The sequence below is a fragment of the Girardinichthys multiradiatus genome, chromosome X (genome assembly GCF_021462225.1).
Source record: "Girardinichthys multiradiatus isolate DD_20200921_A chromosome X, DD_fGirMul_XY1, whole genome shotgun sequence".
NCBI classification, from domain to species: Eukaryota; Metazoa; Chordata; class Actinopteri; order Cyprinodontiformes; family Goodeidae; genus Girardinichthys; species Girardinichthys multiradiatus.
In genome coordinates this window covers 34,989,742-35,015,964 of record NC_061817.1, presented here as the reverse complement: position 1 = coordinate 35,015,964, position 26,223 = coordinate 34,989,742, and the positions used below count along the sequence as shown (strand labels likewise).

Here is a 26,223-nt window from a genome sequence, read left to right as displayed (position 1 = left end):
AGCTACTGTTGCCTTTGTGTTGTCGTGCAACAATAGGTTTGACAATGAATAACTATTAATAAGTGTCAAAGGAAAAAATCAAAAACAATTAATAAAAATTACAAAGTCATGGCACCACTTTATTATCAGGAAATAATTGCCAATCAGCTCTCAGTTTCTTTGAGTTATTGTTTTATGAATTCCTGCTTGGTGAGGAGTGGTTTTAAAGAACAATAGATGGAGTGACTGGCATTGTCAAACAGCCTTGCACACATATACAGAATAAACACAAACAACTTCTTTTCAAAATACAAGAAACTAGATCCGCAGTTTCTAAAATACTATGGCACCAACAAACATTTTTCTTCCACCTTTTATATGCTCACTTTGAATTTCAGCAAATTCTCTTCACCGCGTTTAAATGATTTAATGCACTGAGTTGCGGCCATGTGATTGGCTAAGTCAACATTTATGCAACAAACATCTGAACAGGTATGCGTAATAAAGTGGCCAGCGGGTGTATGAAATGCAATTATTGCAAAGTTTCAATTAATGCAGAAATATTGTGCACTGAAAATTGATTCACCTTTAACCTCTCGACACCAACAACGTTTGGAGCTCACAGGGCTGCAGTTTTCACGATGAACGAAAAGTGCTCCTACCCTCTTGCATGAGCAAATAGGGAGAACGTGCTCGTTCACAGACACTGGTCACGTCGGTAAACAGGTGACGTCAGAGGTGCGTCAAGTCAGAGACAAAACCGAAAGAGAGTGGATGTTCAGATTTATTTTTAGTACATGTTTTTTGTTTTGGACAGCAAGATATCATGTCTCTGTTCTTTGTCTTAATGGTGGCAAATTTGAGTTTGAGAACAAATGTACACAACAATGGTAATATAATAATAACAATAATTCCAAATAGCATGCTTGAATAGAGCACAGTCAGCTTCTCTAACAGATTAAAAAGACAATTCAATTCAGTTTTATTTATAAAGCGCCAATTCACAACACATGTCGTCTCAAGGTTCTTCACAAAAGTCAGGTTCATTTCCAATTAATCCTAATCATTGAACAGTTCAGTCAGATTCAGTTATTTATTCAAATTGGATAAAATGTTTTTCTATCTAAGGAAACCCAGCAGATTGCATCCAGTCAGTGACTTGCAGCATTCCCTCCTCCAGGATGAGCATGTAGAGACAGTGGACAGTCACTGGCGTTGACTTTGCAGCAATCCCTCATACTGAGCATGCATGAAGCGACAGTGGAGAGGAAAAACTCTCTTTTAACAGGAAGAAACCTCCAGCAGAACCAGGCTCAGTGTGAGCGGCCATCTGCCACGACCGACTGGGGGTTTGAGAGAACAGAGCAGAGACACAAAGAGAACAAAGAAGCACTGATCCAGAAGTACTTTCTATGGGAAGGAAAAGTAAATGTTAATGGATGTAGCTCCTTTAGTCGTTTCACCTAGAAAGAAAGAACAGATCAACTCTGAGCCAGTTTTCAAGGTTAGAGTCTGAAAGAGAGCACATATAATTAGTTACAGTAAAAGCTCAGTCAATCGCCATGTCTAGGAGAGAGAAAGGGTTAAACACTAAAAGACAGGGCCATGTGGATCATCGGTAGAGGGTGAGCATTAAGTTGTTGCCAGCGGAAGCTCGGACGATGCCCCTCTCCAGAAAGGTGTCACAGGTAGACACAGAGTCAGGCCAGGTGTAGCTTCTAGGAAGAGAAAAGAGAGAACAAAGTTAAAAACTGAAATAACAGCAAATAATGCAAAATTGGAGAGTAGTGTGAGAATGTAGCAAAGAGGGTGAAAGTGGTCATTATGTCCTCCAGCAGCCTAAGCCTATAGCAGCATAACTACACAGATAGTTTCAGGTTCAGTTTCAGTTTATTTCTTTATATAGCGCTTATTTACAACAATGTCGTCTCAAGGCACCCCACAAAGGGTCCGGAATGGCGCGGGGCCGCCGGTGAGGCCAGACCAAACCACCGAGTGCCAGAGCCCGGCCACCCCAGAACGGGCCATATGTATGGGCACTAAGTTAAATAATAAACTGACAAAGTTTGTCCATCTAAAGCCCACTGATGGCCATTATTATACTAAAAACCACAAGGATTGGGATACCTCTCTCTGTCAGATTGACCATAACCATTGGAAAAGAGAAGGGGTCATACAGGTATCAGAAATGGAGGGTGTGTTTGCACCTCAACCATAATTGAGCCGGTTTAGGCTAAACCTGACTCCCCCTTACTAAATCCAACAGGGAGGTAGGAAGGCGGAGGTGAAAAATAAGGAAGATAGCCTAAGCCACTCTAACTAGACAACAGAGTTTTGTGGCTTACTCTCCTTACTGTCGGCCAGAACAACTGTCAAGTCAGCAGTCTTGCTCTTGATTGTGTTGGCCATAAGACCAAATTTCTGTGTTTAAAATCTGTTTTTCATTGGTCTTATGTAATATTCAAATTTTCAGAAAAATTGATTTTCTGCTTTTTATTAGCTGTAAGCCAGAGCTATCAAACTTAACAGAAATAAATACTTGGAATCTATTACTCTGTGTGCATTTAATCTGTATAATATAGACAATTCTGAATATTTTTACTGAAATAAATAAGATTTTTAAATATATCTTCATTCATCAAGATGAACCTGTAAATTCGGCATCTTGATTATTAAATTGAACTGAATTGAAAATATTTTAAATGCCACAATGTAATTACTATTTATAAGATGTTTCAATGCGATTTTTTCCTGTAATCAGGAACCAAAAAAGTCATTATTTGGATGAAATGTACCAGCTTAAAAAATTAGAATAAATAAATAAAACAATAAAAAAATAAATGAAAAAAACAAATAAATAAATAAAAAGACGTGTTCAGAGTTTACTTTCCCTTGACGACTGGGATAAGCAGGTATAGACATGGATGAATAATAATAATAATAATAATAATAATAATAATAATAATAATAATAATAATAATCGGCTTGTATGCTTTTATTTCGAAAGCCATTACCGGATATGCTAGCATTACTGCTTGCTAACTTTCTGCTGCTGGTGTCGAGGCTAGGGAGAGAAACCGTGGGAGAAGGGCAGAAAGCGTGGGGTAAAAACAGAGATTAAACTCGGTTAACACCTGGCAGCGGTGAAGAAAGAGACCGAACAGGTAAGTGAAGATGTCCTCTTACTTTCCACCTCATTACTGCCAAGTTAGGGCTGCTCTTAAAGCCTGAAAACGGAGGAGAGATGTGGATTCATCAGCAGGAGGCTGGCTGCACACAACACTGGACTGAATAACTAGATAAACAACAACAACAACAACAGCTGCTGCTGCGGTCGCAGCCGCGATGATGAGGGCAAGTCGTGCACTTTTACCGGAGATAACGTTGTCTTTGGCAAGGATTTATAAAGAGCGGAGGCATTGCTAACAGGAGCTACAGTTAGCATTGCTAAGTGAAGGTGGAGGAGGCTGCGACCGTCACAACAACTGCAACTTTATATGTTTAGCTGCACATATCTGAAGAGTTCCGATCCATAGGCACAGCTTTCCCTACAGAGAAACACTGAATGGTTCGGACGGTTTGGACCGATTATACAACAACAAGGTTTAATTATTAAAAAGCTAAAGTCTCTGCTGTGGAGTGTCAGAATATATTTAGACCCCCTCACTGATATGAGGTCCTATCAGTAAGCTTCTGGCATCAATGTGGCTGAATTTCTGACCAGTCCTCTTGGATTGGGATAGTTTTTCTACTTGGCCTCGGCTTAGTACCCTCATTTTCAGTAGGGCCGAGCTCCAGAAGCTTAATGTTAGTCTGCTTTATTCATTCCAGAACCAGTTCTGATGTGTGTTTGGGATTATTGTCCTGCTGTAAACCTGAACTGTGTCCAGGTTTAAGCCATTTAGCTATTGATTTGAGGTGGAGGTGAAGTTGAAGCAGTCCTTTGCTTCCATTATTCTATCCACTCAATCCACCTGTGCTAGGGGTAGCAATAGGTTCCCACAGAATGATTCTGCCACCACTATGCCTGGCAGCTGGTTCAGTGTTCTTAGGGTTGAAAGCCTCACCTTCTCTGTAGCAAGCCTACTTCGGATCATTCTTAGCAAACTGCCCCGTTTTTATCTCGTCTTGTCACCATACTCTTCTCCACAAGTCATCGGGCTTGTCCATGTAGCCAGCTACAAATTTCAGTCAAGCTTTAAGGTGTTGATTTTGGAGCAGGTACTTCTTTCTTGGTCTCCTTCCTCTGAGTCCAGGATGATTTAAAACTGGCTTCTCTGTGGAAGGTGACATTGCTTTTCCAGCAGTTTGCCGTTCACAGCCAGGCTGACATCTAGTAATTACTGAACACCCTAACCACCATGAACATCCAAACTAGTTTCCTTTCATCTGAAGGTGGCAGTTTGGGTCTTCATCGAGACATTTCAGGTGTTGATTTTGAAGCCGTTTTATGGTCAGACGAGACAAAGATTGAGATGTTTGGCCAAACGGAGAAGAAGTATGTTGGAAAGCATCAGCGTCAGGCTTTCAAATTAAAAAAACATTGCATGGTGGTGGCAGCATCCTGCCGTGGGGTTGTTTTTTCTGCCAGTTCTTCAAATTCACCTGAAAGCATCATATAAATGGTTAATACTTGGTCATATTTGGGAGTTCAAACAAGACAGCGATCACAAACACACATCTGAACAGGTTTTGGAGTGGGTAAAGCAGGCTAGCATTAAGCTTCTGGAATGGCCCTGATCTCAACTCTATTGAAAATCTGTCATCTGTGCCTTAAAGCCAGGTATGTGCCAGCTAACCAACTGATTTAAACCACCTCCAAGTGGTCAGATATCCAGTCAGATTTATGCCGGTTAAGGTGCTAACCTGCTAATTTTATTGATGGTGTTTATATACATATTTAGGCCTGTGTGTAATTCTTTTTCTCCTCTTTGGATTAAATTCCTGATAAATTCAAACCTCTGTTGTTGTTTTAAAAATTATTGAATGAGTCATCATACGATGCTTCCAGGAACAGTTGAAATAAATCATAATAATTCCAGAATGAATGACATTAATGCCCATGAGTGGATGTAAACTTGTGACTGGACTGAATATTCTTTTAAATATCTTCCAGGCATCACCAGCAACTTGGTGACATCTCTCCCTTGGCTCTCACCACCACCCACCCATCATTAAAGTCACCTCGTGCCTCTTTACCTGATTAGTTCAAATTTTCATCTTCACCAAAGCAGAAACTGTCTCTGAACGACATCAACAAAGTAAAATTGGACTCGTTCCAGCTACCAAAATCAGTATTTCATTTTGTTTGGCCCCCTTAGATCATTTTTTGATTCGTCTAATCCCCGAAGCCGTGTTAGTTCAGTGATCTCATCAAGCCAGTCTCATAAACACTAAAAGAAGCACCATTATGGCCTCTCTAACCCACTCATCTGAGCCAGAGATCCCAGACAACCACAAAGAGAGCTGGCTGGCTCTACTTTCCGCTGCAGAAACCTATTGCCAAAAGTCTGGCTGTGACCTGGCCATTCTCACGGCCTGCAAGAAGTTCCGGTCGACAGCCGGGGAAGGTGAAGGAGGGAAGAAGCGGGAGCGTGGGACTGGCTTTCCTAAGGAGTGTGAATTCTCCTACAGCGTGTGGGGTCAGGGTTTTCTGGCCGAGTCGGCGCGCCGCTACATGGATGACATCGGCGTGCTGCACGCCACGTCCATGCTGACGGCTCAGAAGCACACGAGGCAAACTGGCAGAGACCAAGTGGGCAAGCTATTGGGTGATTTGACCTCAGACATTGGAAACAGAGGGGTAAGTTGGCAGTTTGTGCCGCATCTAACCGTTCTTTAAAAAAGCTCCCATACAAACTTTGTTTTTGTCTCTGTTGACTCTCCAGAGCTTCACAGGCGATGGCGTGATAGGCGGTGTCAGTCCCAACAGCAGACAGTACTCCCAGAACTACCCGTCCATATACAGCCCGGACGGCACGACCCAGCAGGGCGTGGGGCTGAACGGCAACAGGGAAAGGGACCAGGAGAGGAGCGCTCTGGAGGTGGAGCATGGGAGACAGAGGGCTGGGATTGTGGAAGAGGAGGGAGAGGAGGTGGAAGAGGAGGAGGACATGGACGAGAGACGACCCTACGGAAACGAAAGTGCAGGTGAGGCAGATTTTCAGTTCACTGCTGTGCAAAAGTGAAGCTTTTTTTAGGCGGAAGGAGGCATCTGCCATATCGACCAGCCATTAGAAAGCAGAGGTACCGAGAAGTGGTCTGTGGTCCCCACCTGCAGAACCACTCCTTTATTGAGTGAGTCTTGCTAATCACCAAAGATTTCCCCCTGTTGTCTTTTCCATTTACACAACAGCTGTGAAACTGATTGTCAATCAGTGTTGCTTCCTAAGTGGACAGTTTGATTTCACAGACGTTTGATTTACTTGGAGTTATTTTGTGTTGTTTAAGTGTTCCTTTTATTTTTTTGAGCAGTGTATATATATATATATATATATATATATATATATATATATATATATATATATGTGTAATATCGGTTATCTGCCATAACAGTAATATCAATATTGGTCATTGATATCGGCCCAAATTTTCACATCGGTACATCCCTTCTCATTTCTTTAAACACTAGACAGGAAGTCAGTGAAAAAGCAAAGAAAGTCTGTCTCATTTGGCAGAAAACATCAAATTTGAATATTTGTTGGGTACTGTACATACAGTTCACACTAAATGTTCTCTTTGTTGACGGCTTCCCTAAGTGGACCAGTCTCATTGATTGTAATTGGGTTTCAGGTGTTTTCTCCATGGACGAGGACTCTCTTTCTCGGGACTGTGAGCCGTTCTTCGAGTCCGACGGAGAGGAGGAGAGCACTGATGGTACGAGACTTATCACCCTGCATGAAAGCTCATAGTTATTTTAGCACATTTCAGTTAAATGTTCCTTCTTTGTCCCATCTGCACCAGGCTCATTGAGCGAGGACGCCCCCCCACCGTCGCGCGGCCTGGCCATGGGGCAACATGCGTTCTCGTCCCGCCACGCCCACCCCACGGCTCTGGCCCGCTCGCTGCCCGTGTCCGTGCCGGTGTGGGGCTGCAAAAGCAGCAGAGCCGCTCTGGGAGACAACAACAGCGGAGAACGGGTGAGGATCTGGTGCAAACATGTCTGCTCAGGTTTTATTCTGAACAAGTGAAGTAATCAGCCACAGAATCTAGGAACAGGGTTTCTATAAAGTGAATATTATCGAAGAGCAAAATTCAGAAAGCTTTGATTTTAGCTGATAGTTTCATGTCTGCGACAGATAACCACATCATGGGACATCCTCTTTCAGTTCTGTCCGGACATCATATAAATGACCTGGCCTTTACAAGGTTCAGAGATCATTTAAATTCAGCCTCAAGTGTACAAAATCACAACAGATTGCACAATGTTGGTATTTATTAAACAAGAGCAGCCCGGGTTCTTTCAAACATACAATCTGATCCACTTTCCTGAGGCGTTGAGGTTTATTTGAGCCTAAAAAGTGGTAAAACTTTCTAACTCTCTCTCCCCCCTCTCCACAAAACTCTAACCCTGAGGTTCAGTGTAATATTGAAATGTCTACCTCCCTTCCAGACCCTTTCTCTGGGGTAAATAGTTTATACCCCTGTAGATGCTGTGGGAACATTTGGAGGCAAAAAGTACCCTGGTTCTTGGAAAAGGTTCCTAAACGGTTCAGGAAACTATTGATCAAGGCCCCTTAAAAAGCTTTTAGAAAGAGTGACTGCGAGGAAGGAAAGTATGAACATGTTTAAGAGGTTTGCACAGAGCTGTAACATAGAAAATATAGGACAATATTTATAATTATCTTATTATCTTTTAAATATAAATAAATGTAACATGAAAAATCTAAAAGACTATACAGCCCTGTTAGAACATTATGAAACAGATTTGGTAGAGTGGACTTTTCGAATCAGTCATTTTCTACCACTTATTCCATAGTGGGTCACGGGGGAGCTGGTGCCATATCTCCAGCAGTCTATGGGTGAGAGGCGGGGTACACCCTGGACAGGTTGCCAGTCCATCGCAGGGCAACACAGAAACAACCATGCACACACTCATTCATACACCTAAGGGCAATTTAGAGAAACCAATTAACCTAACAGGCATGTCTTTGGACTGTGGGAGGAAGCCGGAGTACCCGGTGAGAACCCACGCATGCACGGGGAGAACATGCAAACTCCAAGCAGAATAAGCCCTGGCCAGGAATCGAACCCAGGACCTTCTTGCTGCAAGGCAACAGTGCTACCAACTGCGCCACCGTGCAGCCCCAATCAATTTGAACTATATTAAGAAATAAATAAACAGTAAAAACGGAAAAAGAGATGTTTCAAAGTTTTACGTAAATTATAAAATTTATAGAATAAAACCTATTTTATTCCCGTTACATGAGTTGACAAGAGGAGTTCATCGTTACTCAGCAGTATGAAGGAGGTTTGATCTGTTTATACCTGAGACATTTAGTTTGGTGGTCTCCTAACCGGTGAAGTGACGGTGAACATCAAGGTAAGATCCAAAGAGCTGTCAGGGGTCTTCAGAAAGAAGATCATCAAGGCTTATGAGACTGGTAATGGATTTAAAGAAGTAGACCCTGAAAGCAGATCGCAAGATGCTAAGAGAAGTCTCCAAAAAAACCCTAAAATGTCATCAGTGACCTACACCAGGCTCTCGTTGCTGTTGATATGAAAGTGCATTCAGATAGAGACAACAAGACACTGAAGTGTGCCAGAGAGAAAGAAGACAAAGACCAGCACCTCTGGAATAATGTTCTTTGGACAGATGAGTCTAAAACTGAATTATTTGGACACCGGAACAGAGGACATGTTTGGCATAAACCAACTACAGCATCCCAGGAAATGAACCTCTGGTATGAGGTATAGCTTTACCAGGTGTAAAGCATGGAGGTGGAGGTGTCATGTTCAGGGAGGCTTTGCTGAAGCAGGACCTGGCCAGCTCACCATCATAGAATCCACCAAGGAGGGGATTTGAGGAAACCGTGGGACCATCTGTAAAAAAGTCAAAGCTGAAGCAGAAATGGACCCTGCAACAAGACAATGACCCACAACATACCAGTAAATCCAACAAGGACGGGTTGAGCAGTAAAAAAATGGAAAGTCCTGATATTGCAGAGTCAAAGCCCTGCTGCTGATCTCACTGAGATGCTGTGGGTTTACTTGAAACGGGCCGAACATGTAAGAAACCCCTTAAACACCCCACAGCAGAAAGGAAGGGCCTGGTAGATGGGTAAATGGGGTAACAGTAGCTGTTAGGGGGTAGGGTGTACTAACTTTTTCCTCAGTTAGAAAGCGCATTTTATTTTTTGTTTAATGCGTGAAACAAGGTTATTTTAAGCTGATTAAATGCAATTAAACAAAATTTCTTCAGAGATTAAAAAAAAAAAAAATAAGATTAGTCATCGCCATATTAAGATTTCTTTTGAAGATCTGCCTATTTCATGTGGTGTTCTAATTTTTTCCCGATTATATCCTGGAATCGTCCTACAGGTGCAAAGTCAGCATGTGTTTTCGTTATCTCTGTGAAGAATAATGTTTTAAAGGCTATGGTCTCTGAAGACAAAGACACTATTCAGCTGCAAACATCCAGCTCCTGCTGCTCATGTGAGCGTAAAAGTGCAAAAGGTCATCTGACATTTGGTAACGCAACACTTTATTCCCGCTATTTTAACATCTATGTCTGTTTCTGTCCTAGCCGGGCTGCGCCGACCTGGAGCACATCGCTGCCAGCATGAAGGCCCTGCTGGTCCCTGGAGCCACCGACGGGACGGAGATGTTCGGGGCCCTGCCACGGCCCCGCCTCAACACGGGGGACTTCTCGCTCAAGCCCTGAGAGGGTGGGAGAGCGGGACGGAAACGGGGAGGAAGGGGAAACCCTGGAATGTGTGAATCGGTGTAAAAGCTCGAATCTCTCTTTATTGTTTCACTCACCAAAATTAACTGCAAACCCTTTACAGGGTTAAAACGGCCGTGAGGAAATGTTACGAACACTAATAACATCTTCAACACTACCACTACTATTGCTACCCCCTCAATAACATCTCACAGTACTACACATACGACACTATGGTTGGGAGCTTACTGACCCACAGCACTGCACAGAGGAGATAGCAGGGTGTCACTATGGAAAGCTGTTTGGTCCAATTACCTGTGTAGTGATAAGATTGTTGATATAAACCCATCAGCAGACACATATTGGTTTAAATAGCATCTATGAAGCAAAATCCTGTTTTATGTCTGAGAAACATGGTGAATCTGGATAGAAATACTGATGAAAAAACTCCGTTTAATCTGCTTTACAGAACAAGGTCCTGCTTATGTGCGACTTTTTACAGCATTATCACTTCAGGATTAGTTGCAGCAGTGATTTTTGACTGCCTGACACACTCCCACAGAGATGTTTCAGACAGTTATAGTCCACAAGGAGCATAATAGGTCTCTCTCTTTTCCTAGATTTATCTCAGATCTTCTCAGATGATCACCTCGGCTCATTTTGGGGTTAACTGATGCCTCCAGCGCTAGGATTTCACTCAGAAAATACCGTAGGCTGACATTGGAAATTAGTGCTTCATGAAACTCCTGAAATTGCTGCATTAATATCTGTGATAACTTTAACACATTAAATGTGTATTTGCTAAGCTTTAGGCACGTGTTATGATGGGGATATAAGGGGTTTTTGAACACTAAAGAGGGGCATAATCATGGCTTTGTCAGTATTTTTTACCCTGGTCCTGCTGCTTGATTCAAACGAATGGATCTGCTGATTGTTCTGCAGAACCATGATGATGAACCATGCAAGTGAAATGGGTGGAAGTGCTGCATCTGGTGCTCCAGAAACTCAGATCAGCTTACTAATGTTGGGACAATCAGGGTGCAATCTGGAAAGTTCCTGCAAGATCTCAAACGAAGTTTCAAAACTGTTTCTATGAAACGTCTTTCACTGTGGTCTAAACAGGAGAGCAAATGCAGCCAAGTGTGTAGTTTTTAGGTTTGCTGCCTAATAAACCTAAAAATGTCACCTCTGTTCTAACATTTCTTACAATGATCTTAAAGTCCAGGCTTGGTTCTTGACCTTTATGGAAAATCTGATCAATTTCACAACAAACTAAAGCTTTATTTCTAATTTCAACATGACCGCTTTGAAGAATGAGAACCTTCCTTTTTAATAAATTATTTTGCTCATTAGCTCTTATCATTTACCAAGTGAAATGACCAACAGCCTCATTACGATCCCTCCTGTTTATGTAAAAGAGCAAAAACCAGATTTTAACACAAAGCTTGTAGCGTTTTTGTAAATGTGAGCAGAGGACACCAGCACCTTCTCATTACATGCATATTTTTTTATTTCACCAATGAATGGATGATCGATGGGATGATTGTAAATCTACTTTATGTTCCAGGGGGAATGGTATTGATTGTTTTTCCCCCGTTTGCTCTGGATATGTTAAAACGCCTGAATGAAAGAGAAAGTGACTTTGTTTGCGAGCGAGAAGAGATGTTAACACGTTACATCTCGGATATTTCAAAAAATAAATGTTCCATTAAATCCTTTTATGTTTCAAATAAAGGAGCAACACCAAGAGTAGGCGGCTCTGTGTTTCTGTTTTTAGCAGCATTGTAAGATGTCGTGTGTTTGTTTGCCACTAGGGGGCGGTGACACAATGTGAAAGGAGAATTAATGAGGCGTCCTCAGTCCTGGCCAGAGGTTTACAGCTACTCATGGCATTAATGCCTTATTAATTTGGGGATTTTAATGATAAAAAAAAACTATTCTTTTTCCAAGGTGGAAACGTAAAACTGCAACGATGTTTAAATACAAGAACTACGTGCAAAAGTTTGTGGTTATATACCCTTCTTAATAATCATTGGAGTTCAGAAAACCAAACTTTTTCTAAAAGCTGTTTCCATGTTTCCACTGGTATTTTAATGATTTGTCTTTGATGATGAGCTCCAATCCTTTGAGGCTGGAATGCCTCCTTCCCATAACCCTAATCCTTAGGTCCCTCCTTAGATTCATTGGATTGGTCCTCTGACTGGACCAATCCAAAACATTAATATTACCTCCAGTCAACATGTTGGTAAATTTAAAAGAATACTTTTAAACACGGTTTAAATAATTTAGGGCTAAACTATACATACCCCCCAGCTAATATCTGACAAATACTCAGCAAGGTGCACCTCAACCAGACAACTTTTATCCAGCAGAACTGTTCATTTAAATTTGTTGGTTTCCTGGCATTGTCTCAGCTTTAAAGTCTCAATGGGTTGAAGTCATGACTTTGGGGAGGAAAATAATGTTAGACTCCTCTATCCATGACAAAACCAGTTTTGACATGTTTCAGTTTATGGATCATGTTGAAAAAACAAAATGTTTTTTACCACCTACCTTCATTATTCCATCCACTTGGTGCAGTGGACCTGTGCCACTGGCAGCTAAATAACATTACAGCATGATGCTCCCACCAACATGCTTGACACTTGGTACGGTGTTCATAAATTTGAAAGCCAGGGTTCTGCTTTGCTGCTTGTGGTGAAATAATGGACAATCTGAAAATTGTTCACCTTCAGGTGCATTGGAGAAGGGATGCATCTCGAAGTTGGAGGATAGTAGCTCTAGAGGCCTGGACTTGGGTACCTCTAAGCTCGGTGGTTGAAACGTGGAGACAATCCAGCAGGACAGTGAACCCAAACATGCATCTAAATTGTATAACCCTTGATCCTGTCAAATAGGGGAAACCTATCATACTTTCAAACTTGTGCACACAATTTTAGTTAGGAAAAATCAGTAAAGTGGAAGGTTGCTCAGTCATTCCAACGTAACCACAAGTTCAGTTGGAATAAAACCCTGAATGAACAAGCCCAGGATGTCAACGTCTGACTGGCATTGAGACGGAAAAGAAGAATTTATTGACTACATTCAATCAAATAAAAAGCACTCAAAAGTAAAACGATTTGAGAGTATTAAAAACACCAAACTTTGCCTTTTCGAACTTAAATTAACAAAAACAAATGAAAGTCTGAAGGTACGTTCAGGTCTGATTGTATCTCTGTAAAGTGTTTTCATGCATCCAGAGAAACTTTGAAGATGTCACCACGTGTTCAGTTCTGCTTTAGAGCTCCCCGTTTTGCCTCCAAACACACAACACTTTCTGTTAAGCTGTCACCACTGCTCCATCCCCAAAAGCCAACTCCTTGGTGTCACTGATCTTTTTTCAGGATAAGACAGAAGGAGTTTGTGCCGATCCAGAACCCGGGAAAGACTCTCTCCCCAAATTCAGCTTTAAACTTGTGGATCAGTTGCACCTCCTTCTCAGAGTCTCCCTCCACCGTGAGGAACTTGATGACGCCTGCTGGCTGGTCCACATAGACCCCCAAGGTGGAGGAAGACGGCAGCTGGACGTCGATGTTCTCGCCGTTGTACCAGACTTGGTAGCAGGAGCCCGACCAGCCGACCCCCCAGGAGCTTTTGTTCTCCCCGAGACCGCAGGGCATCTCCTGCCCTTTCCGGGGCGCGCTCTCTGCCACCACACCAATCACCACCCAGCCATCGTAGTCCACCTCCCAGTAGCCTCGGAAGCCCATCAAGCCCTCCTTACAAAGCACCTGAAAGAGGAGACCAAAAAATCCCCTTGCAAACCTTGATAGTATTAATGAACTTCAATGCAGTGATGACTATTTACAAGTGATTACGTGGCATCACAGACCACAGAGTGATCATAAAGTAATAATTAATTCCAATAATTCTAATGGCCACTGTAAAGGTTTTTCATTACTACCAGCAGTGTTGGTCTTTGAGCCCCAGGCCTACCTGTGGTGAGTCCTCATATCTTTCAGGCCTGTTGGGATAGGGGCAGACTGCATCGGATGTTCGAGCCACTTTGGAGCTGCCCTCAGAAATCCACAACAGCTTCTGCGCAGTTTTATCATCCAGAGAGATGGGGAACCAGTCTGAAAAGGTCAGAGTAGAACCGAGGTGTAAAAATGAGACTAAAAACATGCAAGTCCTTGCAACCAGGCCCACATTGAGCAAGGAGACCAGCTTGCAAATGGTGGCACTTTATTCTTTTATATTAACTGTTGATGGATATGTGAAAAAAAAAAACATCCACTTACAATATGTTGATGAGAACAGTTTAGAACTGTTTTCTTTCTTTTCATAGAAAGTACGCCTGGTCCAGGCTGGGTTTTTCTGTTCTGTATGAATACATTTTCAGAATTATTGCTCCTATTAACGTTGTGTTCTCTCTGTGTTTGGGTCAGTCCTTTTGTGTTTAGCTGTATCTTGTCCTTGGAAGAAGTAATTGTTGAAGGTTTTGCTGCTATTGTCTTTCTCTGGAACGTACGCTGGAACAGGGATACTGTTTTTAGCTGTGTCTCTTCCCTCGATGAAGCAGTTGTTGGAGGTATTAATGCCTTAATTCCTTATGTTCTTTATCCGTTTTTTCAATTCCACAGATAGTACCCCTGGCCCAGGTCTTCTAGCTTTAGTTGTGTCTATTTCCTTGAATAAAGCCATTATTAATGCTATTCCTTCCAATAACTTAGTGCTCTCTATGTTTGTTTCTTTCTTTAGAAAGTACATCCGGCACAGTCCTCCTGTTTTTAGCAGTATTTGTTTCCTGGACACAGACCCTGACATAACTGTTGCTGCCATTACCTTCCTGTACAGTTTTTCCCCCATAAAAACTACTCCTGACTCAGTGTTCTGGGTTACTTTCTGTGTTTCCATTCTGACCTCTCAACACCTGCTAAAAGGGAATTGTTCCTCTTTATTGTCACCACCTCCTTCAGGATGAATGAACTGAAATGTTTTACAGCCTTTTTTGTTGTAGATTTGCCCGAAATCCGAAGTCATATTGTTACATTTAGATCAAGTATAAACTGAAAGGTTCAATGTGTGATGGTCAGTGATATTTAGGGTCACATTCAAAGCAGACATGTCAGATTGTGTAAGACCTTCTAATAAAACTTTCCAACCATTTGACTGCAAAGAAGACCCCTCTTAAGACTAACTCAATGCACTGAGCCAGCCAAATCCAACAAGAATGTTTGTGCACAAATCAACCAAGCATCCTAAAGTCAGGAAGTAAAAGAAAATAATGTGAAAACTGTACAAATTGTGCTTTTAATTGGTGCCCGGACTATTTACAGTGATATGGAAACCCGTGCAAAGAATGACAGGAATTATAGCCTAACAGCTGCTGGGAGGAAAGACCTGTGATAATGCTCCTTAGTGCATTTAGGAGGCAGCAGCATATGTAAATACCTGGTTTTAGGTGAAGATAACAAACACTTAAAAACTTTAGGAAGTCTTACATTTCATGAAGTCAGCTCTGGTAGTTGGTTCAGGGATATCTGGCTCATACGCTGGCAGCTTTTCTGAAGTGAGACAAAAAGGAAATAATGAACATTTCCCATCATGGTAGAATCAATCATTGTGGTTTAAAACAAAATAAGACATAAACAGTGGTTGGTGATTTACCTTCTGCAACACTGCTTCCCTTTCTTCCTGGAAAATTTAAAGAAGAAAACTGTATTATACTGCCATCAGTTACGACACAGTTTATATCTGAGATTGGATTATATCACAAAGAAGTTAGATGTAAAACACTCTGGGCGGCTCTGCTGGTTACTTTAAAGCCGGACCTGCTGCTCTCAGCAAAAAGCAGAGCACAGATCAGTCGGGGAGCACCAATCCATGAAGCCCCTCCTAAACTTGATGTTTCAACAGAAGGAACCTGAGATCTCTGTGACTTTAAGAACACGCAGTGCTGTGCTGTCAGCAGGAGATCTTCTCTTCACTTCACTCAGCTGGGGGCGTTTTTCTCACTCAGGGTGGGTGTGTAATCTGCTCATTTGTTTCTCAGCCACTGTCTGAGTCACCGTTCCTTCTAGCATTCGGAGAAATTTGTGAAGATCAACCGAGCTTAGGTTAGTGTCTCTCCAGGAGATCAATTTCCCCGGCTTTCTCTCTTGTCTATCAGGCTGTAAGATCCCTGCATCTGCTTCAAATTACCCTAATTCTTTACAAAATCGCTTTTCTTTTACAGTCTCAGAACTTTTAAGCCTTCTTCTTTATACTTTGCTTCCATGCAGTCAAACTTCATTGTAATTCTTTAAAGTGGTTTTAATCGGCAGTTTTTCAGGGAAGTTCATTTCAGTTTGTTTAACTGATCTTCAGCAGTATGTCCACCTCTGTTCAAGCATTGATTTTAAGAGTTTGCGTATATTAACACAATGCCTGGACGGAAAGACATCAGCAATGATTTTAGAGAAGTAACTGCTGGTGGCCATCAGCCTGAGAAGAGTTAGGAGGCCATTTCTAAACTATTTGAAGTTAGCCATTTTACAGCAAGAACAATCATTCACAGGCAGAAAGCTGTTAGGATGGATGCCAATCTTCACAAGATTGGTAAAATCAGCCCAAGGTTAGATGTGCTTTGATTAGAGAAGTTGCGAAGAAACCCCAGGAGTTCCTTCTCAGACTTGACAGGCCTGAGTTAATATGTTTAATGTTAATTTTCATGACTGTACAATTAAACTGAACGAGGACAACGTTGTTGGAAGGGTTGTAGGTGAAAGAATCTTCTCTCTAAAAAGAATATGACAGCATGGCTAAGGTTTGCTAAGCTGCGTTTGAATAAGCATCCTGCACAGCACCCATATTTGGAGAAAACCAGAAACACCATATAGGCTCAACACCGTGTACCAGGTCTGAAGCACGGTGGTGGATGGGTGATGATTTAGGCAGGATTTGCAGCTACAAGAACTGGACACCTTGCAGTCATTAAGTCGACCATAAACTCCTGTGTTTTTATGAGGCAAATACGGAGGCATTTGTTTGAAAGGTAAAGCTTGGCCCAAACTGGTTTATCAACAGAACAATGATCCCAAACAAAAAAGGAAAGAATCAAAGTCCATAACGTTAATGAAGCGTTAAAAGGTGTGCAAAAATAAATATCTACAAACATCAATATACTGAAGCAATGCTGTAAAGAAGAGTGATCCAGAAATGTAATCTGACATGTGTTCTTGTTCATCTGAGGTGATGTTTGCAAACTTTTAAAATAAGCTAACCAGAAACTACTTGATTCATAAATCCCTAGCATTAAAAGAATGTGCACAAACATGGTGTACATAATGTTCAACATTAGATGAGGCGAGGTTGATGGGTTTGGCTGCAGAATATGAAGCTCTGAGGCAGTAGGAAAATGGGCAAGCAGACAGCAGAATGGGCTGAAGACAGATCACTTCATTAGTTTTACTTATCCACCCTCTCAGCTTGGATTCATTAACAGAGACGATGCAAAAATAAAGCCTATTTCTCAGAGGAAAAGAGCGAACACCTCATGTGGCTTTGGAGTGAGATGTCAAGCCGGTGGTGAGTTGGAAGACTGGAAATATCCAGAATCTTCCACAGAACAGCAGGGAAGCCCAGCCGGGATAAACTGGTAGTCCACGTGATTGATGACCTGGCATTGCAGCAATAGAGACATGAAGGACACTTGGCTGGGTGCGAGACTGAGGTGGAGGGATAAAGATATTTGGGGGCACCGGACATTTAAAAAGGACCTGTGTTGGATAAAGTTTGGTTAAATAAAAAAGGTTTGACGTTCTGACCTCACAGTGTTTTTGAGGGATTTTGACAGTAATCAGTCAGAACACTTGTTCAAGAGAATCAGCAAGTCAGCACAGTGCAGCTGAAAGGTCAGCCATAGATCTTGGGATGATTTATGGCAACTATTTGTTTTGGACAGCCACGACAGTGGGCTCTTTCCTCTCCCAGATTCCCATCTCAGTGGGATGGAGCAACATTATCTCGGCAGATCAGTTTCAAAACGTCCCGCTGAGACTGCAAGATCAGAGGATAGAGACATGCGGTGGGGGATCCTGGCTCATCCAATGGTGCTTCTGTCGGGTGTCAGATCTTCCTGGCTGAAGTCCATCAGAGGATGGAGAAAGCTATGAACTGCAAGGAGAACTGAAGATGAAGGATTCTGGAAAAAGACTTAAATCCGGAGCTTTTTAAGGAGAAATAGAAAAACTTCCACATTGAATTTTTTTTCATCAATCGGACAGACTCATTAATTAATTCAACAAAGCAAACTTTTGATGCCATAAATCACTTAAGGAGGATTTTGTGTTAAATCTGGCTTCAATCAAACAGCCATGAATAGCTCCAATATGAGCTTCAGCATTTCTGTACTTGAATTACTGTGAAGCGTTTCACACTTCATTGCTGCAGCAGCCAGAGAGGGGATTAGTAACAACAGGGGTTGGAGGTGGCGTGGGTTATGTAAGCTACACTGCTTGGGTTGGAAATATATATTCCAAATAAGAAGAAACAGAAACAAAAGATCTTCAAAGAAAGGATCTAAAAATGCAATGGGTTGCAACAGGCCAGAAACAGAAGACGGATAAAAATGTGAGCTCTGAATTTCAGGGATGTGATACTGAGATGGACACCGGCGGCGGAGGAGGGGGGTAGTTTCCCAGTAGCAAAGTCAAGCACTTTGTTGACATGATTAATGGTCCTGGGAAACACTGACAGGATCGGAGGTGAGGACGGATGTTTGACTCAGAGCTGGACTACGGGGACGGCGAGCAGGAGGACATTCAATAACGGCACATAAACAGTGTAATAAAACTGGTAATAAAACAAAGTGATGAGCAGTAAATCACGTGGTGAACTTGGAGTGGTTAGAACCAGACAAACAAACAAAGACATCTCAGTGACATGCTACCTGGGAGATCTTCATTTGAAAAGGTGCACAAATAAGGCCAGTGGCTCCTTCAGACCGTACACATTTGTAACTTATCAGAACCAGAAATATTGATGTGGTATAAACTGATCTAGACAGAAATATTAAGTTAAATTTGGTCTTATATTGCTTTTCATCGCTGTCCCAGTCTAATTTACTCTTGTGAAGATTTTAAATACTCTTTTTGCCTTTTCATACCCAGAATAAATGTCTCATATATATTTTAGTATCGAATAATCCAGTTTGATTTGTCTAAATGTTAAAGATGTTAAAAAAAGCAATCAGGAACAAAAAAACACAGAAATAACCCTCCTAAGCTGTGAATCAGATACCAATTCAAGTATAATCTGTGGTCACATTTTCTTACAGTGGTTACATCAAGCACACCACAGGGGGGGGGGGGGGCTCCTATTTCTATTTAAAAAGGAGTTGGTAACCTGTTTGGTGCACCACTGACATTACTTCTGTTTTGGCTCTTGGTGTCCATTACACCATGACGACCTGGGCAGAGAGTCATATCAGAAACCGTCACTCAATAATGCGACATGAAGAAAACAAAATAAAAGTACGTTTTGAGCTAATTTGAGAAAAATATCTTGATGAGCTTAAAACAAAAAAATTAGTAAATCCATGAAATTACAGATTCTGATCAGTCAATTAGGTTTTATTCATAGAACAGTTTTCATACAGTGGGAATGTAACACAAAGTGCTTCACAGAAGTTAAAAACAAAGGAAAAAGCATACAATACACCAGGGAATACTAAATTAAGTAAATAAAAATATTAAGAACTAGAATAGATAGTCTTATAAATGTTGAACTGAGGAAATGAATCACAGCTTTAGGTGAGAAAACATCAGAGACTGATCTAAACAACATAAACACATTAAAATAAACATTAAAACACCTAAATGTAGTTTAACCATGAGACACATAAAGGTAAAACTAAAATGACATTTGATTTATGATGACAAAAAATGTATTATAACAAGGCATTAAGATTAAATAAAAAAATGCAAAGACCCAAGTGATTCAAAAACAGACATAAAATCTGTAATAAAGTGATGACAAAAGTCATAAAGAATTAGCAGAGATCAAGTAAAACTACGTTAAAAAGGTGAGTTTCAATCTTGCTCTAAGCTGAAATATTTTCAGTCTTCACTGCATGGAGGACCTGCTTGGTTCAGATAGGACTGTATGCTTACCTGCTTTCTTGGGAACAGGCATGGTTCTGTTGGTGTTGTTTGGCATCAGGCGTGGAGTTCTGGTCAAAGTGATCCGTGGTAGCTCCAGGGGTCACCTTTTATTACCTTCCAGATGAGTGGTGGGGGGGATTGATAAGCCCTTTTTGTGTCCTCCAAAAGAATGATCCTGCCACATGACACTCGTGATCCTTTCTAATGGGAATCAGACGGAAGTACGGAGGACATCCCTACCATTCTAGCATGTTTGCATCCACATTGCCTGAGCATGTTTAGGAGGTACACAAATGGATCATATTAATGAAATGATAAGATTGTGTTTTTCTTATGACAAATGAGGGAACAAATCTGCAGCCTTGTGACCTTTGGAGTCCTTTTAACTGAGAAAAAATGGCCGCTAACTATTAAACTGATCCTGACTCCAGCCGGTGGGTTATGGGGTTGTTTTCTGTTTGTAGCGGGTGAGCCGTCACTATGTGAGAACGAAGCCAGCTTCACACCAGGGAGCTGTCATCGGTCCTAGATCCCATCAATCAGTAGCTGCTGCTGGTGTGCCCTGGTACATAACTGGGGACAAAGTGTACCAAACTGGAGGTGCAAATGTGAGTAGATGTTATAGTGGAGTCAACAGCTGGATGCTGGTCTCCACCTTCCAGGTGGATTGTCCTGTTTGTGGAGTGCTGTAGATCAGCTTTCTGCCTTATCTTAACCATGTAGCGTATATTTTTACTTTTTCCAAGAACAGGGACAAGTTTGGGGGTTGGGCGATGAGCATTTCTAGCATTTCTGATTGAAAATGTGTAACTGTGACAGATTTAGTGCTCTTATCAAATAGAATACTTAGAGTTTAAAGGCATTCCTCACAGATTACTTTAAAGTATTTTCATTTCCAAACAAAAAGTCTGGTGGGCCTGGCATGATTTTAATTCTGTTTTAGGGAGAAACCGCACTTACAAGGATTAGAGATGTATGTTGGTGCTGGATCAGGATTATAAAGGACCGGCTTTAAGCGTAGCACTTACGAACAGCAATAAGAAGAACGTACATTTACACAGAGTACCTCTCTGTTTAAATGAACAACGTACAACCACCTGAACTAATGAAAATTCACAAATGTGTCAAGCATTAGGATTTTGCCCCTTTAACACAGATGTCTCTAAACTAACTCAAGTCACCTAATAAGTAAAAACTACTTCACCTGTTTGTAATTTATTCTCAGTAAACAATACAACTGCTCTCCGAAGGCCTCAGAGGTTTGTTAAAAAACATTAGAGAACAAACAGCATCATGAAGACCAAGGAACACAGCAAGCAGGTCAGGGAGAAAGTTGTGGAGAAGTTTAAAGCAGGGTTAGGTTCTACAACAACATCCCAAACTTTGAACCATCCCACAGAGCCCTGCTTCATCATCTGAACATGGAGAGAGGATGGACCAACTGCCGACCTACCAAGACATGGACGTCCACCTTAACTCACAGGTCAGGAAAAGACAGCCTTAATCAGAGAAGCAGTCAAGAAGATCATGATATTTCTAGAGGCGCTGTAGAGATCCACAGCTCAGGTAGGAGAATCTGTAGTCTGTTATTAATGCAATAGGAAAATCACTGTTTAAAGAAAGCCTTCAGAAGTCCAGTTTGCAGTTTGCTAAAAGGCATGTAGGAGACTCAGCAAACATGTGGAAGAAGGTCTTCTTGTCAGATGAGACAAAAATGTAACTTTCACACCTATTGCTCTTTATCCCTTTGTGAAACATGGTGGTAGCAGCATCATGCTGTGGGCAAGCTGGTCAGAGTTGATGGTAGGATGGATGGAGCTAAATACAGGACAATCTTGGAAGGAAACCAGTTAGACTTGAGAAGAAGTTTACCTTCCAGCAGGACAATGACTCTAAACATACAGCCAGAGCTACAATGAAATGGTTTACATCAAAGGATATGCATGGCCCAGTCAAAGTCCAAATCTAATACCGATTAAGAATCTGTGCTAAGACTTCAAAATTTACGTTAACAGATGTTCTTCATCCAATCTGACTGAGCCTGAGCTTTTGGAAAGAAGAATGGATACAATTTCCGGTTAGTAGATCTATAAGCTGATAGAGACAACCCAAAAGACATGCAGCTCGAATCGCAGCGAAAGGTGGTTCGATAAAGTATTGACTTAAGAAGAACAATACAAATACATGCAACACTTTTCATAATTGTATTTATAAAAGATTTTGAAAATCTTGTATTATTTTCTTCCACTTCGCAATTATACTCTAGTTTGTGTTGATCATATAAAATCCTTATAAAATATAATGAAGTCTGAGGTTGTAAAATGACAAATTGTAAATTAATTCAAGGGGTGTGAATACTTCAGACCATTCCTTGGGGATGATTAACTGATGGTAGGATGGATGGAGCTGAAAACAGCTAGTGTATTATATGAAAACATCTCACTTTTTTATTTATTTTATTTAACCTTTATTCAACATGGTAAAAAAAAGTCATTGAGAATAAAATAAATTTTTCAAGAGGGACCGGGAAAAAACACATGATTTATAGCTACAATACAAACAAGTACATTCATGATAAAATAAGGCAGAAAAGGTCAAAAATAAAATAAGTTAAAAATATAAGACATACTTAAAAGCAAGTATCTCCTGTTTGCAGTCTTTTACCAGTGCCTCGAGTTCCCCAACAGTTCTCACTCTTGGAACAGACAAGTAATAATCAAAACCTTATAAGAAAGGTTGTCACATAAAAAGGAAGTAGCCTCAATATATATTTATGGACGAAGAGCAGCCATTGAGAGCGTCTGCAGATGGACAATAAAGGATGACCAGCAGCAGAGACAACAGTGGACACGGTGACCACAGCCAGTGATACAATGCAGTTCCCAGTGATATACAGAGTCTAACATCTTTAAATACTGCTCAGATGCATCAAAAACATGTCTCCATAATCCAGTAGAGGTCTAAACATTGATGATATTAAATAATCTCTAACTTGCTGAGAAAAACAAGACTTGTTCCTAAAGAAGAAACCAAGTTTTGATTTAGGCACAGCAGTGATAATTGGCAATGATACCTAGATACTATATTCTAAACTGGACCCACCACATTCTGTCAGACAAGTAGTTTCTGAACCAGCCCACAGCCTGGTTAGACAATCCAATTTCTGAAAGCCTGTTGACAAGGATATTATAGTCTAAAGGGATGAAGGCTTTCAAGAGATCAGTAAACAGAGCAGCGCAATATTTCTTATCATCTAAAGATTCAAAAGCTGTGCTTCTTTTTAAAACCAGACTGATGGTGTGACACAATGTCATTTAAATCTAAAAAAAGCTTTTACAGGACTGTAGCTAGGAAAACACAATTTAGAAATTGGTCTGGATCACCGGCTTTCCATGTTTCTGGAATCACATTGGTGGCAAGAGATAAATTAAAAGTTAAAATAAATGGTTCTGCAATAACATCAGCAGCATCCTTAAGAAAAAGTGGGTCAAGCCTTTCAGGATCTGCAGATCTGCTTCTATCGAGAGTATTTAAAACTCATTGGACTTCAGACTCTTTAAAAGGAGTAAAACCAAAAGATGGAGAAGAAATTAGAACGCACAGAATCAAATAAACCTTTGATGTGATACAGTGGAGGTTCATTTTCATAGTGTCTGCATGTCTGGGATGTAGGTGGAGCGTGTTGGGGTCTGGTAGCAGCAGTGGTACCTTATCATGTAACACGTGGCCCATGCACATACTGTAGGTGTAGATTGGTGATCAAAGAACGTGAAGCAAGACTAGGAATGCTGGGTCTATGCCAAGGCCACAACCTCGAGATTGTCACCAATCAGCAATCTTTATGTCAATGAATCAGGCCACTTACTCAAATAAGTTCAGCTTCCCATGGAATATTGCTCCCACATAGGGAGAATTGCATACATATCCAAATTGCACATATAGGGTGATTGCTAAGAGACAACAGGAAATCTGAGTTTTTCAGGGGGAAGTCCAAATGCATGTGTGACACTATCAAAGAGAAGTCCTGGTGTTATATTTGGTGAGGATGAGAGAGGAGAAGAAACATGCATAAGCAACCACCAGTAGGGTTTATAACATAACTTTATAATAGTCACAGTGAAAAAACTAAACTAGGGTTCGGAGCCACAGTGTGATTAACTTAAAGGGCTCACTGCAAAATACAGAGACTTAAGACATTATGTGGAGGATTCCTTCTGTCTACACTTGTCCAAACGTTAATGAAAATGCCAATGTTTTTTCTCTTCTGAAGCAAGACTGAAGCTGATGGTGAAGGTGCAGAAACCCCCCATATTTAAAGGGAGAACTGATTAGTTCAAAGCAAACAGTAGCATCATTGCTGCCTTCACACTGAATTACGTTTTTCAAATTTGTTGTGATCCAGCGACATTCCAATGGTCGCGGAGGTCCTGGAGATTGTAGGACTGTCACAATCTGATGAGTAGCGAAGCATAAAAGTGTTGTGTAAAATATCTAAAGCACCTTTAGATGTAATTCTGTCATAGACAAAAATTGCATTATGCTTCCTCCTTTGTTTTTATTAATTTATGATCAAATAAAACTGACAATTCGTGACTACATTCTGGACCTGTGGAAACATTTGGAATAAAAAGTAAAGCACAAACTTAGAAATGAAAAATATGGAGGAGCAAAACACCAATTTATTACCCGGCAACAACAAACCTGATTGTTGTTGGGCCCGTTTTCTGGGCTTCATCAGAAGGTGCCTTGTTTACCATAAGAGGAATCATTTTAATTATAACATGCCCTCCATGTGAGGCATGAAAAGAGATCTCAACACCAGCTTCTCACTGCTGTCAGCAATTTAGTTCAAGCTGTTTTGTGTCGGAGCCTTATGGGAGCTGGATTACACACTCAACAATCACAGTGAACTTTTCCGCCCAGACTGGTTGCTGCATAACCTTAAACACCCCTACTTTATTACGTGTTAATATCATCAGGCCCTGGTGAAAGACATCGCTGCACGCAGGGGAATACAATGTGTGGAAGGCGAAGGAGGCCTGCTGCAATGCTTTTAATAGGCTTTCAATAAGATGTCTTGTATTTTCTTTCTCACATGACTAACAAGACAGACTCACCTTCTCACTTGTCTTTTAGTGTTTTTTAAACACATTTTAAGTGAAACAGATTCAGTTGTTGGTAGGCCAGATGTTCCAGTTGGTTATGGATCGCCTGGCCTTTTCTCAGTGCATGTTGTACTGCGTCCCACATTGTCTCACTTGGACAAAAGTTTAACATCCTTCCTTCATTAAGGTCAAGAGGTATTTATTTTTGCACAGCTCTCTTTAGATCTCTCCGCACAGTATCTCAATCAGGTTAAGGTCTGGACTTTGACTTGGCCGTTGCAAGACTTTAATTGTTTTAGTTTTTTGGCCATTCTGCTGTAGATTTGCTACTGTGATCAATGGTCCTGCTGGCCATGTTTGAACCTAAGATACTTTGGAAAGCAAATGGTCCACTCAATGACTGCAAGGTGTAGAGGTTCTGTGGATGCAAAACAAACCCAGACCATCAGCCCTCCCCTTCCATACTTAACAGAATATTTATGCTGACATGCTGTTTTTGGTTTTCTTAAAACATGATATTGCTAATTGTGACCAAAGACCTCAACTTTGGACTCATCTGTCCAAAGGATAAGAAGATGCTTTTTCTTCAACCCATACTCCTTACAGTCTTTTTGTACCTCTCCCTTGTTGAACTTTGACATTTAACATGCTAACGGAGGCCTGTAGAGTCTGAGAAGGAGTCCACTCCTGGGTAGATTAGCAGCTGTCATAAATGTTTTCCACTGGTGAATAATCTGTCTCATTCTCAACTGACGAGCTTGAAATAGTCTGAAAAGGGTCTTTAAACCCCTCCCAGAGAGTGACCAGCAGCAACTGCTGCTTCTCAATGGTCAATGCTGATGTCTTTCCATCATGGCATTGTGCTATCACACCAATGTATGCTGCAGAGCGGGTCAGGCAGATGTTGATCGGTTAATCAAGTGTTTTCTTTAGTACAGTCAATCCCTGATTTAATAGTAAAACCCTAATTTGCATAACATATTAAAAAGGATGCACTATAGAATTGCTAAACGTCCATTAAAATACGCAATTTTTCTACTCGTACTCGTCGTCTTCCGCTTATCCGGGACTGGGTCACGGAGGCAGCAGACTCAGCAGAGATGCTCAGACGTCCCTCTCCTCAGATACCTCC

The 26,223-nt window shown here is 41.2% G+C and overlaps 2 protein-coding genes across 4 annotated transcripts; one reads left to right on the top strand and one right to left on the bottom strand.

Annotated features, from left to right (window-relative positions):
• The first annotated feature begins 3,000 nt into the window (after positions 1-3,000).
• Positions 3,001-11,611, top strand: LOC124863471. The gene is made up of 6 exons (XM_047357853.1): positions 3,001-3,143; positions 5,096-5,782; positions 5,868-6,129; positions 6,772-6,855; positions 6,943-7,118; positions 9,725-11,611. Exons 2-6 carry the CDS (start codon positions 5,390-5,392, stop codon positions 9,860-9,862), a joined length of 1,053 nt encoding a protein of 350 aa, XP_047213809.1. The 5' UTR covers positions 3,001-3,143; positions 5,096-5,389; the 3' UTR covers positions 9,863-11,611.
• Positions 11,612-12,908: 1,297 nt separating this feature from the next.
• Positions 12,909-20,296, bottom strand: LOC124862508 (tripartite motif-containing protein 16-like protein). 3 transcript variants are annotated; one of them, XM_047356463.1, is made up of 5 exons: positions 19,996-20,296; positions 15,512-15,538; positions 15,346-15,408; positions 13,838-13,977; positions 12,909-13,632 (listed from the first exon to the last, which is right to left on the bottom strand). In XM_047356463.1, exons 1-5 carry the CDS (start codon positions 20,039-20,041, stop codon positions 13,228-13,230), a joined length of 681 nt encoding a protein of 226 aa, XP_047212419.1. In that variant the 5' UTR covers positions 20,042-20,296; the 3' UTR covers positions 12,909-13,227. The 3 variants fall into 3 exon arrangements, with proteins under 3 accessions (XP_047212419.1, XP_047212420.1, XP_047212421.1); XM_047356464.1 differs by lacking the exon at positions 19,996-20,296 and adding an exon at positions 19,229-19,265; XM_047356465.1 differs by lacking the exon at positions 19,996-20,296 and adding an exon at positions 15,663-16,326.
• Between the last annotated feature and the right edge of the window lie 5,927 nt (positions 20,297-26,223).

What these genes read in the sequence shown, in the direction of transcription:
- LOC124862508 (XM_047356463.1), bottom strand. Translation starts at nt 20,041, where the DNA reads ATGCCAAACAACACCAACAGAACCATGCCTGTTCCCAAGAAAGCAG. An exon ending in GCCTGTTCCCAAGAAAGCAG is followed by an intron (nt 15,539 to 19,995) that starts GTAAGCATACAG and finishes TAAATTTTCCAG; the next exon opens with GAAGAAAGGGAAGCAGTGTT. An exon ending in GATATGAGGACTCACCACAG is followed by an intron (nt 13,633 to 13,837) that starts GTAGGCCTGGGG and finishes CTCCTCTTTCAG; the next exon opens with GTGCTTTGTAAGGAGGGCTT.
- LOC124863471 (XM_047357853.1), top strand. Translation starts at nt 5,390, where the DNA reads ATGGCCTCTCTAACCCACTCATCTGAGCCAGAGATCCCAGACAACCAC. An exon ending in CAGACATTGGAAACAGAGGG is followed by an intron (nt 5,783 to 5,867) that starts GTAAGTTGGCAG and finishes TTGACTCTCCAG; the next exon opens with AGCTTCACAGGCGATGGCGT. An exon ending in AGAGGAGGAGAGCACTGATG is followed by an intron (nt 6,856 to 6,942) that starts GTACGAGACTTA and finishes CATCTGCACCAG; the next exon opens with GCTCATTGAGCGAGGACGCC.